The sequence below is a fragment of the Macaca mulatta genome, chromosome X, assembly GCF_049350105.2.
Source record: "Macaca mulatta isolate MMU2019108-1 chromosome X, T2T-MMU8v2.0, whole genome shotgun sequence".
Lineage (NCBI taxonomy): Eukaryota > Metazoa > Chordata > Mammalia > Primates > Cercopithecidae > Macaca > Macaca mulatta.
This window is the reverse complement of record NC_133426.1, coordinates 154,167,328-154,184,744: the sequence shown is the minus strand read 5'-3', so window position 1 is coordinate 154,184,744 and position 17,417 is coordinate 154,167,328. Positions and strand designations below refer to the sequence as shown.

Genomic DNA, 17,417 nt, shown 5'->3' with positions numbered 1-17,417 from the left:
CTACTGCTAGCCAAAAGACTCTGCTAAGTTCAATTACAAAATTTGTTTTCTAGACACTGAAACACAGGCCTGGTTTTAAACTATTATTTTTATTTAGAAGCAAGATGTGTGTATCTATTGCTCAGTATGCCTGGGTCACATACTACATTTTAGCAGACATAATCCACATATCATATAATTCATCAATTTAAATGTACAATTCGATGGTTTGTAGAAGGTTTACAGTTATGTGTAATAATTATCAGTCAATTTTACAACATTTTCATTGCCACATACACAAAAATCCTGTACTCTTCAGCTATGGCCTCCCTACCAGCCCCAGCACTAAGCAATCACTAATCTACTTTCTGTCTCTATAGATTTGCAGCCTGCTTTTGATATATTATTAATTTTCTTGTTACATAAGAGCTAAAAAAAAAAAAAAAATGATAACTGTTAACCATCCATCAGAGTTTAGTAAAAATCCTAAGATCACAGCCACATCTACACTTTGACTAAGGAGTTTATATGTACTTTACAATCTTAAACAGCTACTCTGAAAATAGCCTTTATTAGCATTCAAAAAATTTAGTCAAGAGACTTGTCTTCTCCAATAAAATGTTAACATCTATACTATTGATGCTTTCATACAGTTAATATTCCTAGGCCTATGACTGTTTTTATTTCCTCATCTAGCAAAAGAGAGCAGAAAAGATCAGCTACTGCTATTGCTGAATATATGAAACATAAAAAAAATCACATAATGGCTAAACAGGACTGTTTCCATAAAATATACTAGACAACTAAAACCATCAGTTTTAGATTTAATGTTAAAGAACTCACATACAGCTTTTTAGCAATACCCATGAATCCCTTCATTGCTATCTTTTTAAAATTTACAAATATTCCTATGCAAACTTCCAGTTACTAATACACAAGAATCTCTGGTTTGTTTCCTCACATTCAAGGTAATTAAAACGTAAGGATCAATATCATACAATAACGGACCTTCAGGTCATTAGCAGAAACAGTCATTCCATTAGTTTAATACTGAGTTGTTTAGAAACTTCTAAGTCAGTAACATGAAGATCCATTCCTGACAAGCACTCAAACTAGACTTGAATTTTTAAAAAATGACGAGAAGAATTAGCATAAAATATTAAAGAACCTCATCATTAAAATTATGTAACGAGACACTTACTTGTTTTCAAATGCAACTGTTATTGAATCTTCATGAACATCCTTTACAAATGCCTGTGTAAGAAAAAATGTTAAATTAACTTGAGCTTAAATATAGTTTTTGTTTCTAGTCAAATTTTACAGAGATACCAAACGTTTTATGTGTTTATGAATAAAACAGAACTTCAAATGAAGGTCAGTTTTTGAAGATCATTTATTCATTAAGCACATTTATATTGCCACCTTGTATGTGCTACACCCTAAAGACACAGATAGCTAAAACACTAAACAAGAAAAAAACTGCTGCATAGCCTTCAACATCTCAAAAAGTAGACAAGTATACTGAAAATTACAATGTGGTGGTGAGTGCAAAGCTGGACGTACATTTTAGGATAGAGTTACTGAAAACTAAGAAAATTGTTCCAGAACCATATATCAGCCACATGTTGTAAACTACCTTTTTCTCCTTAAAATCTTAGAAGAATACCAATAGTCAATGATTAAATATAACCTCAAGTCTATATATATATATACACACACACACACAAATATACTAAACTTTCTTTAACAATCATATGCTGCAAACAACACTAAAAAGTCCAGTTACTAGAGTTGAATTAAGTTCTCAATCTCACAGGCACTTGTAGAAAAAATATATAAAGTCCAGAGGTTTAGATCTTTTAAATCTGATGACACAATTGTTAATAATCTACACAAAGACAGAACAAAATGGCCAATCATCAAGAATTCTTTAATCAGCATACTGTCCGTAATTTTACAAAATTAACCTTTTAATAGGTACAGAAAAGGAGAGCTTTTGTTTTGGACAATTAGAAGAATAGGACAAAGCATAAAGAAACCCAAAGGCTTTTTAACTTAATTCATTTTAAAAGGGCTTGGGGAGATTTAAGCTTCTTACTCAAATTTATTCTGTATGTGTTTCTCCCCTTCAGTGGTTTCTCCCTGCCTGCAGGACCATAGCCAAACTCCTTCTCCAGCCATAAAAGGCTCTACAGGAGTTGTCCTCCCCAGTCCCACCACGTCTCCAACTTTATCTTTCACATCCTTAGAGTTTGTGACCCAACAATGCTAAACTACTTGTGCCATACTCTGTAGTTTCTGGGCCTCTCTCCATTCCTTCTTTACTAGTTCTTCCCCTCTTTTTACATAGCTATCTCTTATTGTTCTTCCAGATTTCAGTTCAGATGTCATCTTCAATGGGAGAACTGAGAAGTCCAGGTTAAATTCCTGTCCTCTGCATTCTCATAGCATCCTATGCTTATCCCTACAATAAACTTACCCCACTCTATTATTATAGCCCATTTTCTCACTAACAGTAAGTTTCCTGAGGGTGGCGTCAGGTTTTACTTCATTTATGGTCATACTGCAGAGTGCCTAGTATGAACTCAGTGAGTAGTTATCAAATAGATCATTGCCTAAGAGGTTCCTATCCCAGCCTTAGGGAAAAGGTATGTGTGCGGGTGATGGCGGTAGGTTAATAAGACAAAGGAAAACATACTGAAGAAGGTGAGGTTCCTACTGACCCCTTAAAGGATAAGGAAGTATTAGGTAAACAAAAGAGAGAGGAGGATGGAGAGGCATTCCACTAAGCCTAAGGGGCAGCAGGCATAAAGGTTTAGACAGTGAGAAACAGCTGGGTTGTGGCAGAAATAATAAATCCTTTGTCAACAAAGAAGCCAAGACAATTCAATGGGGAAAGAATAGTGTTTTCAAAAAATGAAGCTGGGACAAGTGGATATCCACATGCAAAAAGAGTACGTTTCAACCTTTACCTCACACTACATACAAAAAAAAAAAAATCAATTAATATACATCAAAGACCTAAATATAAGAGCCAAAATTATAAAACTCTTGGGAGAAAACACAGTCGTAAATCCTCACGACATTGAATGTCTGATACGCATAATGGATAGTGAGACGATAACTGGTTTGGATTAAGACCATTCTCTAACTTCTGTGTCCTCAGGAAATGGCATAGTTTCTGGTATATAGAAGATGCCTGATACATGTTTTTAAAAACAAATGGTTCAATGCAGATGTCTTGTTAAACAAACATGTCTGTCTTCAAAGGTCTGAAATAAAAAGATTCTTTTAAAAAATGAAACTTCCCAAAATATCAAATTAAAGCATACGGAGTGAAGCATTAATTAGCTGCTCTTAAGAAAAACTATGGAAGCTGAGATGAGGCCCTGGAAAACACTGATAGAGAAGCAACTTAAGCAACTTAACAGAGATACCAAGCTTCTTCAATAATGCTTAAATAAATAAAAGTAAAGCTACGCTAAAAGAAAGCTTCCTTATAATATCAAGGTGGACTATAATGGCATCCATATGTTGTGCTATACCCAACGTGGCTAAATAATTATTTTTAAGTTAAGCATGGGTATATATCCTTATAGTTACTGGTTCAAAAGGGGAGAAATCAACATTTTCTTACGATTTTGATCTTGGTTATTTTTACTCAGCTATATTTAAATGAACAATATTTTCTACAGCATATTTTGAGAACTCTAGCTTAATACTGCCAATGATACTTTAGAATTATTAGATTTCATAAGGGTTCATGCCCCAGTGCTTCAAGGGATTGTTTGCTGCACTATTACTTCAACAGAGAGGCCTAATTTTGAGTTAGGTTGCAGGAACTGGTCACTCTTAGGCTCTTATTTCTATAGGTCATAAAAATTATAGAGAATGGCAAAGAGGATTCTCCTGGCCCCCATTTCTCCCTTGTCTTTACAGGATGGCTAATGACAAATTAAGTTTGGTTTTTGGGGGTGCTATTAGATTACTAACTAAAATTAAGACACCTATTAGGAAGTAACTGATCCCTTATTTACAAAGAAGGGCCAACACTTCTGTGTTCATCCTTGTCTAAAGTTTTATAATGTTTATACATCTTGGCAGTAATTAACATTAGTTCCTTACTGTATACTACATGCTAAAAATGTTAAGTCCTTTAACCAGCTATTAGAACCCTGTTACAGCTAGGTAAATAAATGTTCTAAGTAAATCAAGTATCTATCCAAGACTACTGCCCTTGTCTAAAACTATGCTATCTGCCATAGTAGCCACAGGTCATGTGTGACTACTTACATCAAAATTAAATAAAATTAAAATCAGTCTCCAATTCACTCTTGCCACATGTCAAGCGCTCAATAGCCACATATGGCTTAAGTGCTACTGCAGTAGACAGAACCGATTTAAAACATTTATAAATGTTGGAGACTGTTTTCAGACTCATCATAAAAGCACTATAATATCAGCCTTATTACTACATTGTTATATTTTGCTTTTTTCTCTTTGCCTAAAAGTTATTGCCCAGTTGAATCATACTTATTCACCACATTTGCTTATTTCCTAAAATCAAATATTCTCTCAAAGGAGGAAGATCTGCAAGTGCTGTGACCATTCAAAAAAAAAAAAAAGAAAGAAAGAAAGAAAAAGCTTTTGCAGGCTCTGAATGCATTTCTAGATGTAGTGTCAGAAATGGTTTGAATAATCATCGGAGCCCAAGACAGCCACTGCCTTTGAGTTAATAAGGCTTATCTGTAAATGGATGCTTACATGACTTTTTCAAAATCAGTCATTTTAAGTGAATACAGAAGGTATATAATACCTTTGGCTGGTGCTTTAATAAGTGGAATAAAAGAAACTCATAGGTTGCCTTTGGTCTACACTTGCGTGAAAGACAAATACCTCCTGTTAATTCTAAGGTCTTTCACTAAATCTTCATTCCAACAAGGTTCCATCTTCCTGTTTCTCATCATAGTTTTTCCAATAGCTCCCTTTGGGCTCTATCTTTCCCCTTATCCACCACTTACCCACCCACAGATACACTCATACCTTTCTTCTTTGGCCATCTCCAGAGCACTATCATTCCACCTATCACCACCTTGGAAAACTGCATTTTCCTGTGATCTCTACCTATCAGGCAAAGCTGATGTCTGTAGAGAAGGCAGGCTGAGGAGGTTCCTGAGAGGTTTCCAAAGGCAGCAAATCGAATGAATTTGAAAGAACACACAGGGGAACTAAAGTGTATTGTGTGAGGGCTAGGGCTCTTGTTGGAGTCAGTGTACTTAGTGGTTAACGGTTTTGCTGCGAATCAGACCTACGTTCGAAATCTTGGCTCTAACACGTAATAGCTGTGAGACTCTCACCAAGAAGTGATCTCTGGACTTCAGATTCCTCATCTGCAAATAAGGAACTCAACCAGTCTCCCTAAGACTGTTGTGGGTAATGAAATTACACACATGGGGGGTACCAAATAAATGAGAGCTAAAGTAGAGAGCGTCATATTTTATAAGAGATGCAGAATCATAAATGCTTTTGCATTTGGAAAATGTACATTCCAACAAAAGCACACTTAAAAAAAAAACTTTAAAAATTGGGATAGAAAAAGAAAAGAATGTTTCCACAAAAATACTTAATACTAAAAGGTTATTTAGAGTTTGGGAAGAATAAAAATGTGATGAAAATCTTGGGGTTTGAGAAAGGTGATAAAGTACAGTTTAAAAGAGATACAGGTTCTTCATCAGGGTGAATAAACAGGAAATAAATCATTAAGGGGTCCCCAATTTACTGGCAACTGGGCCAAAGAGGTAATTACAACAATCATATTTACGAAAGTATGTAAAGCCTAGTGCTATCCATTCACACATTCTAATACCAGGACTGATAAAACAAAAACAGAAAGTCCATCCCTATTTGGGTAAACTCTCCCCAGCAACATCTCACATTCCTTCCCTTAGTAAAGTATCTTACAAACAGGAACCACTGCTCACAGGAGAGGATATTGTGTATTAAAGTTTCAACGTACACCCGACCAGCAATGAACACAACCACAACATCATCAGTAAGCTTCCATCATTTACTGAAGACAGAACATGTAGTGCTATGGTAATTCTCGTTAGGAAAAACTTACAGCATTGTAAAATATCCCTCCTAAAGAAAACCTGCCGGAGGCCGGGCCCTGTGGCTCATGTCTGGAATCCCAGCACTTTGGGAGGTTGAGGCAGGTGGATAACTTGAGATCAGCCTGGCCAAGATGGCGAAATCCCATCTCTACTAAAAATACAAAAAATAGCCGGGCATGGTGGCACATGCCTGTAATCTCAGCTACCTGGAGGGCTGAAGCATGAGACTGGCTTGAACCCCAGAGGTGGAGGTTGCAGTGAACTGAGATCCCACCACTGCACTCCAGCCTAGGCAACAGTGAGACCCTGTCAAAAGAAACAAAGAAACAAACTAAAGAAACAAAGAAACAAACTAAAGAAACAAAGAAACAAACTAAAGAAACAAAGGAAAGGAAAGGAAAGGAACGGAACAGAGGAAAGGAAGGAAAGGAAGGAAAGGAAGGAAAGGAAAGGGAAAGGGAAAGGGAAAGCGAAAAGGAAAAGGAAAGGAAAGGACACCAAGAAAGAAAATGTGCAGGAGACAGGATAGGGACATAAGAAATGTGATAAAAGTATGATGCAAACCCAAGGCTTCATATATAAAGCGAGTTATCATTTTGTCCCCATCCCCCCACCCCGCTGTATGGGGACACTAACAACATAAAAGAATAAACAGAGACAATAAACCTCATCAACAGTCCTTCCAACCATACCACATGTCCAGGACTTCATATAGGCATCTGCTACAAATTATAAGAAAAACACATTCTGCTTCATTCTGACCAAAAGACAACAGAGACAAGTGCAAAAAAAAATTATTAAATTAGTTTTTAATTTTTCTTGTGTGTATGTATTCTAACTTTTGAATACTTCAGTTTTATGAGTTCCCAATATAACAAAGGCAAATTTCCTAGCAGGGTCAAAGATTTCTAACCTTATCTTTCCTTAACAGGCATCCATATGAAGAAGTACAGCGTCAAGGTTCAAGAGCTAATAACAAGAGAAGCTGGCACATAAACTGAATTATTTCATGATGGCTTTGTATTAACAGTAAAAAGTCATAATATAACATCGTAACTATAGTTATAGGATGCTAAGGCAGTGTTATAGCACAAAATACCACAAATCAAAGACCACAATGAAATTGAAAACTGAGCAGGAAATCAAACCAATTTCTTCAAGCTAAATTTCATCATTTCAGGAATTCAGAATCCTGACCCTTAATGGCCCTGAAACTTGGTAGTTAAGTCACTTACCTAACCTCTCTGTGCATCATTTAAAGAATGAGAATAACAACAATACATAAAATAAAGTATCAAAGGTAAAGCACCTAGAACAGTGCCTGGCACCTAGAAAGTACTCATCCCCTGTTAACTATTATTATAATCACGATCCCAATCTTCTCAGGAAGCACATTCCTACAGTGGGCAGAAATCAGAAACTCCAGTAATATACCACTGAACGTTGCATCTAATTAATAATTTGGAAGTTATCAGAATATTTAATATGGAGTTAGAAAAAGCACAGTTCAAAAGGGGAAAAATGATGCAGCCACGAAGATCCTAAAAACTAAAAAGGGCAATTAGACTCTAGGAAGGAAAAAAAAAATGTGGTTGACCCCAATAATTCACTTCCTCGAAGTACAGAATAACACCTTTATGCAAAGTTATCTCAAAAAACTTCAGAGAAACCATGAGTGCAAGTTTATTTACTTTACGCAAGTTGATTTATAAACTCATAAATTTACATACCTTATGCAAGTTTATTTGTAGCAAAACTGATTTTACTACATTTCAGCTATGCATCTGAAATGACATGTTACACCACTAATATCTTCATTAAAAATATCCTTTTGATTGTACACTTCACCATATTTAGCTGCTAGCTGCCATAATACTACTAACCAAATGAAAGTCTGTCCTCAAACACTGAACTTAAAAAATAAAGTATAATCTAACAATAAAATTACAATCAAGTATAATTATACCATATTACAATAAGGAATCAGAAATCAGAAGCTGTATTTTCAGAAAACAAAAAAGGTTTGTATTTTATGTCTCCAACATGTGATTTATCCATCTTCAGTAATTTTCATACTAGTACACAAAACCTACAAATCTTAGGATTAGGGCATTCATACTGGAATGATACGCATTCTACATTTAAAATGGAGTTAATTCATTACCATTCTCAACACATCAAAACTTCTAGTCCAAAGAAAACAAATTATGTGGGGCAGATGCACCTAGAATAAAGACTTTATTTCATCATTATTCACTTAGAAAATACTTTGTAAAGATTTTATGAGGTGTAAGTCAAAGTGTCTTCATATCTTAACACCTGCAGGGCACTGTAAAGTGGTACACGTGACCACTTATTTCTAAGTCAAACAAATACCTAAGCATAAAAGTAGTGGCTCTGGTGATTGCTAAATCTAACTTTTAAGTTTTTAAGAATAAACACCAGAAGATAGAGAGATGTCCTTGGAAATATGGTGGTTATGTCAGGCGAATCAAAGTCTGAATTCAATTATACTCAAGTTGTTTGTTTAGTTTTTAAAGCTTTTCTATCAATTTGATGAACAAGGTTCCTATTTCTTTTTCCATAAATGTAACACTTATCCACAGCAGTTCATTTTTAATTGGTTTATATTTCACATCTTTCCTGTCCATCCCACTGGACAAGTAACTCAGTTTACTTTTGCTTTACTTTTTAAACTCACAGCAAAATTATAAGTCATATAAAAATTGCAAGCTTTTTTGTTACAGAAACTATTTTTCCATCAGTACAGACCATTTGAGATTTTCTTAGAAATCAAACTTAATTAAATAAACGTAACAGCAATTTATCTGACACACACTTGATCAAGTATTACATTTCTCCTCAGGGAACTAAGGGGCAACCAACCTATTCTTCATTCACCTTCAAGTTAAACAACTTTGTTACAAAACGAAACAAAAAAGGAGGAAATTAATAGCAAAATAGGAGGTATTTCTTATATTCCAGTCAGTTTGCAAGCAAAATCACTGGAGCAAATCATAAGTTGCTGGAAGAGAACAGTAAGTACTTCAAGGCCATAATGTGCTACTTGCCCTCTGTGGTAAGCAAACTTTAGTGGCATCCAATCTAAGTTTATATCACAGATCAATCAGAATCTTGCTTAACCATTAACCCTTACTCACACATATATATGTATATATATTATAGTTATTAGTGCCAGAAATCTAGTGACCTAAACCACTAATCTAGGACCCTGAACGATTCTACGCAAACTCACCAGAAGAAATTATCGATCAATGAAATTAAAACTTTGCAGAGTCAACTGAAACAATCGTATATTTATGAGAGTGTTAAGAACATAAACGTAGGGTTACCTTTTGCCTCCTTTTACAGCAAAAGGTTTTAACTCTGTGCTCAAAGTATGGAACGGTTTACATACTCTACTCATTTATGAAATATACTGATCTCCAAATGTCTTAATTGGTAAACACAGAATAAAGTCAATTGTTTATTTTCCTATAGCCAAACGTGTCCTGTTTGAAACATTCAAGTCATTCTATAATACATTTAAGAATTGTGCTGGACACTGGTAATAGCTATTTTCCAGGCTTCCTTCCACATGCACCTTCTATTGCCAAAATACTGTAGTAAGGTGGGATATTATTTCAAGAGGTTATAGACGTTCAAAAGGAAATGAGAATCTATAGATTAATAGATCTACAGCAACTACGTACCAACAAACGCACAACTGCTACATCAAATTTGTAAATCTTCTTTTTAAAACTGAAAGGTGTTAGTTGATCTGCAATGGTGTAACTTTATCAAGTACAGTAAACCCATGAATGCCTATATAAGGCCTCAACAACTCAGTACAATTCAGTCCACTGCAACACCACAAATTCAAAGGAAATGTGGTCAAGTTCTTAGGGGCACAAAAATATTTTCGCTCAGTTAAAAAAAAAAATGCCCTATTTATAATATACTCTCAGTTAATTTCCTGAAGTTTCATGGCATATATTTAGGTCTTTGGAAACTTAAACATACACACAAAATTTTTAAGTAGCAGAGTTGCTAATGGTTTTAGACGCTGAAGCATGTGCATTCCTGAATTTATCCCGTTTAACAAAAAGGGGGGCGCGAATATTCACGATGATCAACTTCTTCAATGCATTGCTGGGCCATGTTCTGAAACTTTTGGTTCTAAAATCTCCTCCGAAATCCACAAAGAGAAGCCACTAAAAATCAGTTGCCATTGTGATTTGGTGCCGACTACCGCTTCTTACTACTCTTTCTTCACAGCCCTCGCCCAGAACAGTGGAGCTCTCCGAAGTCCCAATGCTAGACCGGAAAAGAGAAGCCAAAGGAGACCTGAAACCCTCTTGGCGCTGCAGGAGGCGGTCCGGCTGAAGCGTCCCCCGCTCCTCCACAACTACCCACACGTCAGGCCCGGATCCCGCTGGGAGAAGATATTTAGGAAAGGAGGAATAAGCCGTCGCCGTCACTTAGCGCCGATTTCGGCTCTTCCCGCCCGGCTCTAGTACCTGCCGCCGGCCCTCGCCCATCCCCATCTCACCCCGGCGGGGCTCGGCGCCGAAAGGGAACCCTCTCCTCGCTGGTCTCTCATTCCGATAGGCGCTAGGGCCTCTCGGACTCGGAGCGGGGCTCGAGGGTCTTCCAACAGGCCCCAAGTCCAGTCCTTCCCTCCCAAATAACATCCCGCCGAGCGTGCCCTGGCACGGCGCTTGGGAAGAGGGCCCCGGGCCTGCCTCCCGCCGACACCAAGAAGAAAAGGGAGGGAAGGAAGGGCGAAGATGGGGCCTGCCCTGGAGTCAAGTACCTTGTAGAAAGCGCCATTGGAGCCCCGCACTTCCACCACCAGCTCCTCCATCTTCTCTTCAGCCCTGCTCGCGCCGGGAGCCCGCCCCCGAGAGGTGGGCTGCGGGCGCTCGCCGCCGCCGCCGCCGCCGCCGCCGCCGCCGCCGCCCGCCGCCCGCCGCCGCCGCCGCCGCCGCCGCCGCCGCCGCCGCCGCCGCGCTGCCGCACGCCCCCTGGCAGCGGCGCCTCCGTCACCGCCGCCGCCCGCGCTCGCCGTCGGCCCGCCGCCCGCTCAGAGGCGGCCCTTCACCGGAAGTGAAACCGAAACGGAGCTGAGCGCCTGACTGAGGCCGAACCCTCGGCCCGCTGCGCGTGTAAACACTGAAACCACGTCACGTGATCAACGCTGTTCCCTCCCCCAGCGGGCTCAGCCCCTCGGCCCCGCCCTCTCTCTTCAAGTGGTTTGGGAGCGCGCGCATGCGCGCTTCTGGGAACCGTCCGGGGATTCGGGTCGAACGTCAGAGGCGCTGGCCGGGCGTGCGCGGGCTCGGCGGAGGGCGGGAAGGCTGAAGGGCGGTGACAGGTCGCACCGCCTCGCGAGGGCCGGAACGCCCATCTCTGCAGAGGTGCACTCAGTGGCGTGGGAAATCAAATGCATCCGGTTATCCCAGTTCGGCCTCGCTAGGATTCCCGGGGGATGTCTGGTTTGGTTTGGTTTGTTTCAAAGTAGCGGAGAGCCCGACTGAGCGGGAGGTGGAGTGGAAGGCGAGAATAGGGGTGAAGGATTAGACAGAAGAAGACTTTGAACTAGGAACGGTGGCAACCAGGGTGACCCAGGCTTTTGTGACCTGTAGAGGCAGAGGGTGAGGAGTCACGCCCTCTCTCACCAGATTTTGGGTGGCCCTGTGGAGACACCCTGTGCCCTTTAAGGGACATGGATTGAGTCAGGACCTCAAAATGTTAGCCTTTTCTCAGACCCAGCTTTGACCCACGTACTCACCTTTCCTCAACTAATTTTCATACTTTTCACTTGACCATATATTTTTTAAAAATTGGGTTAAGCACTTGAGGTTCATTTCTGCCCCTACTCTATGTGCACCCTGTACCAGAGGGTGGGGTGAACACGTGTGTAGCAGTCATGCGTCCTGTCTACAGGGGCCGATGCACCTACTTGCAACCCTTTACCTTCTACTGTGAAACAAACCTCAACTTTTTCTTATTCCTGTTTTGCACCGTGCTTATAGCTGCCTTAATCCATGTTCCCTTCGGGATGCTGGTACCCAACTGAGAAGTTTATGTACCTATCATGTGCCAGGCACTGTGCTAAGTGCTAGCGAGAAGTCGGTGAGCAAAACAGAAAAGAAAAAAAAAAAGAAGAAAAGACTGCCAGCATTGAACTTAGAACCTAGCAAAGTAGATGGACATAAATCAAATTATCAGACAAGTAAATGAGGAGTTGCAGCTGTGATAAGGGATATGAAGAATAGGTGCTTCCATGATGGCGGAACATGACCCAGTCTGGGGTGGAGAAGGGGAAATGATTCCAGCTGGAATATGGCAGGTGAGAGTTAACTGGTAGCACTGCGTTGGCCGAGGCAGGATGACCTGCCTCAGGCAGCTGCCCCAGAATGAGAGGATGTTGCTGCTGGTGGAACTCCAGCTTTAAAGCAGTGGATCTAGGGCCACATTCCTCAAGACCATAGTAAACAGGAAAGACCTTTTGGACTAGAGTCTTTGAAGTAGTCACATGAGGCCAAGACCCCAAGAGGACTGAAAGAAAATCTCATCAGGCTGAATGGGAGCAGAGCATTAGCTGTAACTCCAATATATTATAGTAAAAGGGTACACATTGATTAGAATGATTATACCCCTCCAAGTGTAAGATGTTGTTCAATTTATCCAGGACTTAAAAATATGTCAACTCTTCACAACCATTTTTACTACAAGCCACACTCAACCTGTGTTGTTCCCTGAACCTGTGATGCACTTTCATCCGTTCATGTCTCTACATATCCTTCCTGGGCCCCGTAGAGGCCCTACCCCTTAAGGTTTTCAGCTGGATTCCCATTAGCTAGTTATCTTCTCTCAGGTACAGAGAGTTAACTTTGCTCTTCAATATTCAGCACATTGTCATATCAGTCCCTACAAGGTCCTTGTTTATATTATTTTACATTTTTTATATTATTTTTTCCTCATCTTCCTCAATCCCCACTCATTCTTCTAGACACAAACTGCAATGTGTTTGATAGAGATTCTTGATAATTTAAGACAATGTTTTGTTTATGCTTCTTGCGTTTACAGAGATGGTATTGGACTGTAAATCTCTCTTTACAACTGTTTTACTCAACACTCTGTTTTTGAGCTATACCCACATTGCTGTGTGTACACCTAGTTTGCTACTGAGTATGCCAGAAATTGTATTCATACATATCCCTACTGATCGGGCATCTAGGTTACTGCCAACTCCCTGAGGTCATACTGTGGTGAAAACCCTTGTGAATGTCTTTACAAACCTTTGCCAGAACTTATTTTGTGCTCTTGTAGAACTTTGTGCATACCTAAACTGCTTGGCATATAGCAGGGACTCAACAAATGTTGAATACCTCTACTGTGATGGTTAGTGTACCAGAATAATTTATTTATATTTCTGTTTTCCTTATTGGATTATTAGTACCTTCCAGACAGGGCAAATGTCTTTTCTATCTTTGTGCCCCTGGCACATTAAAAGTGGTTGATTTCAAGGTATGTTCAATGAATGAATAAATACTTATCCTCACTGCCAGTACATACTGCCACTTAGTCTTGCCCACATGACTCTCAGTCTCAGCCTCACTCTGATCTCTAGCTTTTGATATTTCTCCTTTCAAGATAGCTTACCTGAATTCAGACACTGAGCTCAGGCCTGCTCATGAGCCTGCTCTTCCAAAATCCTCTCTCTCTCTCTCTCTCTCTCTCACACACACACACACATTCTCTCTCTCTCTCTCTCTCTCCCTCCTTTCTCTCATTACAGGCAGCTCCTGCCCTCCAGTTCATTGCTCAAGCCTAAAACTGAGACGTTTTGACCTTCTTTCACACATCAAATCCATCAGCAAATCATTGTAGAATCCAGTATCTGTTTCTCATCATTTTCTCAGCTAAAACCATAGTCCAAGCTTCCATTCTCTTACCTGCATTATGGCAACAACTTCTTTGCTGGTATCCCTGCAGTCACTGTTCACTGTTGTCCTCTCTCTGACAGTTCTCAGCACAGAAGACAGAATGACCCTGTTCAGGTGTCTATCAAGTCACTCTGCCACTCAGAATCCCCCAGTGACTCCCTACATCTCTCAAGTAAAAGCCAGAGTCTTTATTTATTCTGGCTTCAGTGCCCTATATACTATGACTTCTGTTATCTCCTCTATGTCACCTTCTGCTTTCCCCCTTCACTTCATTCCAGTGAATGAAATCTATCTAGTTCACCTAGATTTTCTCCTATGTTATCTTTCAGAAGTTTTACAGTTTTGTGTTTTGCATTTGTGTTCTACGATCCATTTTAAGTAATTTTTTTTGAAAGATATAAGGTCTGTATCTAGATTATTTTTTGCATATGAAAGTCCAGTTATTCCAGCACCATTTATTGAAAAGGCCATTGTTTCTCATTCCAGTCAATATTTTCTTTGTTGTTTCTTGAAAATACCAGATAGGTTCTGTCTGTCTCCTCTCACTAGAGTGTAAGCTCAGTGAGAACAAAGATTTCCATTTGTTTTATTCACTGCTTGTCCCCAGCGCCTACCACAGTGTCTGGAACATAGTGAATGTTTACTAAATATTACATGAATGAATGAATATGTGTTGAGGACCCGGCCAAGGTTGAGTCAGCTCTCATGCCTATATTTATCTGATATTGGAATGATGCTTCAGTGTTTCTAGCCCAGCCTTGGCCCCTGGTTTCCATTAAATTGCTGCCTGTTGTCTTTGCATTGATTTATTCTGTGCTATTTCCTGCTCCTTCGCAATTTGAGCCCTCTGAGTCTTTTTCATGCCTCAATCCCAGCTGAAATGCCTTCTGCCCTTTCCGACTCTCAAATCTTATGTATCCTTCAGGACCCAGCTAAAGTCACACTTCTTTCTTGACACTTTCTCTGACAATTTCCTTTAACCGTAACCTCTCATTCAAATGAGACATTAGGAAAAAAATAATTAATTGGCTTTATTTTTTAGAACAGTTTTAGATTGATGGAAAAATTAAGTGATAGTGGAGTTTCTATGTACTCCCTAATCTCCCCTCCTCCCCTACAGTTCGTCCAATTATTAACATCTTGCATTCGTATTGTACATTTATTACAGCTGATGCATTATTACTAACTAAAGTCTATAGTTTACATTAAGACTCACTCTTTGTGTTGCACAGCTCTGTGGGTTTTGAAAAAAGCATAGCATATCCACCATTATGGGTCAGCAGAACAGTTACACTGCACTAAAAAATTCCTTGTGTTCCACCTATTCATCTGGTCCACCTGCAACCAACCACTGGCAATCGCTGATGTTTTTACTTTCTGTAGAATTTTGCCTTTTCCATAATGTCACGAGTTGGAATCATATAGTATGTAGTCTTTTCATACTGCTTTTTTTTTACTTAGCAATATATATTTAACATTCCTCTTTGTCTTTCATGGCTTGATAGTTTGTTTTCTTTTATTGTGCACAATATTCTACTGTATGGATATACCATGGTTTGTTTATCCATTTATTTATTGAAAGACATCTTGGTTGCTTTCAGTCTTTTAAAATTATGAATAAGCTTACTGTAAACTTTCTTTACAGGTTTTTGTATGGACATGAGTTTTCAACTCATTTAGGTAAATACCAAGGAGCATGATTGCTGGATTATATGGTAAGACTATGTTTGGCTTTATCAAAAATTACCAGATGGTCTTCCAAAGTGGCTGTTAACAGTTTGCATTTTCACCAGCAATGAATGAGACTTCCTGTTACTCCACATCCTTGCCAACATTTGGTGTTGACAGTATTTTGAATTTTGGCTATTTTAATAGGTGCATAGTAGAATCTTAGTTTTAGTTTGCAATTTCCTAATGACATATGGCATTGGGCATCTTATGCTTATTTGCCATCTATCTATCTTCTTTGATAAGGTGTCTGCTCAGATCTATTACCCATTGGGTTGTTTTTTTAATGATGATTTTTAAGTGTTCTTTATATATTTTAGATATCAGCCCTTTATCAGATTATGTATTTTGCAGATACTTTCTCACAGACTGTGGCTTGTCTTTTCATTCATTTAACAATGTCTTTCATAGAGCAGACGTTTGTAATTAAAATATTTCAACTGTTCAATTTTTTTCATGGATCATGCTTTTAGCATTGTACCCAAAATGGCATCACCAAACACAAGTTCACCTAGATTTTCTCCTATGTTATCTTCTAGAAGTGTCACAGTTTTGTGTTTTGCATTTAGGTCTATGATCCATTTTGAGTAAATTTTTGAGTAAGATATAAGGTCTGTGTCTAGATTATTTTTTTGCATATGAATGTCCAGTTATTCCAGCACTGTTTGTTGAAAAGACCATTGTTTTTCCATTGAATTATTTGCTCCTTTGTCAATGATCAGTTGACTGTATTTGTATGGGTCTAATTCTGGCATCTTTATTTTGTTCCATTTATCTGCAGTTGGCCCTCTGTATCCATGGGTTCTGCATCAACAGATTCAACCAATGACAGACCAAAAATATTCTTTAAAAATCCCCTAAAAATGGCCAGGAGTGATGGCTCATGCCTGTAATTTTGGCACTTTGGGAGGCCGAGGCAGGGGGATTATGAGGTCAGGAGTTCGAGACTAGCCTGGCCAACATAGTGAAGCCCCATCTCTACTAAAAATACAAAAAATTAGCTGGGCATGGTGGTGGGCACCTGTAATCCATAGTGCTCGGGAAGGTGAGGCAGGAGAATCACTTGAACCCGGGAGGCGGAGGTTGCACTGAGCCAAGACCACGCCACTGCACTCCAGCTCTGACGACAGCACAAGACTCAGTCTCAAAAAGAAAATCCCCTAGAAATAACAATATAAAAATAAAAATAATACAAAAAAAAATCAATAAAGTGGAACAACTGTTACATAGCATTTACACTGTATTAGGTATTATATATAATCTAGAGATGATTTAAAGTATACAGGAGGAGGATATGCATAGGTTATATGCAAATACTACATCATATTATATAAGAAACTTGAGAATCCACGGATTTTGGTATCCTCAGACATCCTGCAACCAGTTCCCCCCAGATACTGAGGAACAACTTTATTTCTCTTTTCTTTCATCAATACCCTACTGTCTTGATTACTGTAACTTTATAATAAGCCTTGAAGTAAGATAGTGTCTGTCTTCCAACTTTGTTCTTCCTCAATATTATACTGCCTATTCTGGATCTTCTGTTTTTCCATGTAGACTTTACAGTCAGTTTGTCAATATTCACTAAATAACTTGCTAGGATTTTGATTCAGATATCATTGAATCTATAGATCAAGTTGGG

At 39.0% G+C, this 17,417-nt stretch overlaps 1 protein-coding gene across 16 annotated transcripts in view; it reads right to left on the bottom strand.

Annotated features, from left to right (window-relative positions):
* FMR1 (Fragile X messenger ribonucleoprotein 1) overlaps nt 1-11,269 on the bottom strand; it is a 38,759-nt gene extending 27,490 nt beyond the window's left edge. For 11 of the 16 annotated variants that reach the window (XM_015128360.3, XM_077988251.1, XM_015128362.3 and 8 more), the window contains exons 1-2: nt 10,909-11,235; nt 1,181-1,233 (exon numbers count right to left, since the gene is read on the bottom strand). In XM_015128360.3, the coding sequence (XP_014983846.1) occupies nt 1,181-1,233; nt 10,909-10,959 (104 nt within the window). In that variant the 5' untranslated portion in view covers nt 10,960-11,235. Of the gene's footprint in view, nt 1-1,180; nt 1,234-10,908 lie in introns of all 16 variants that reach the window. The other 5 variants (XM_015128359.3, XM_028842440.2, XM_015128363.3 and 2 more) reach the window with 1 other exon arrangement.
* Nucleotides 11,270-17,417: the final 6,148 nt, after the last annotated feature.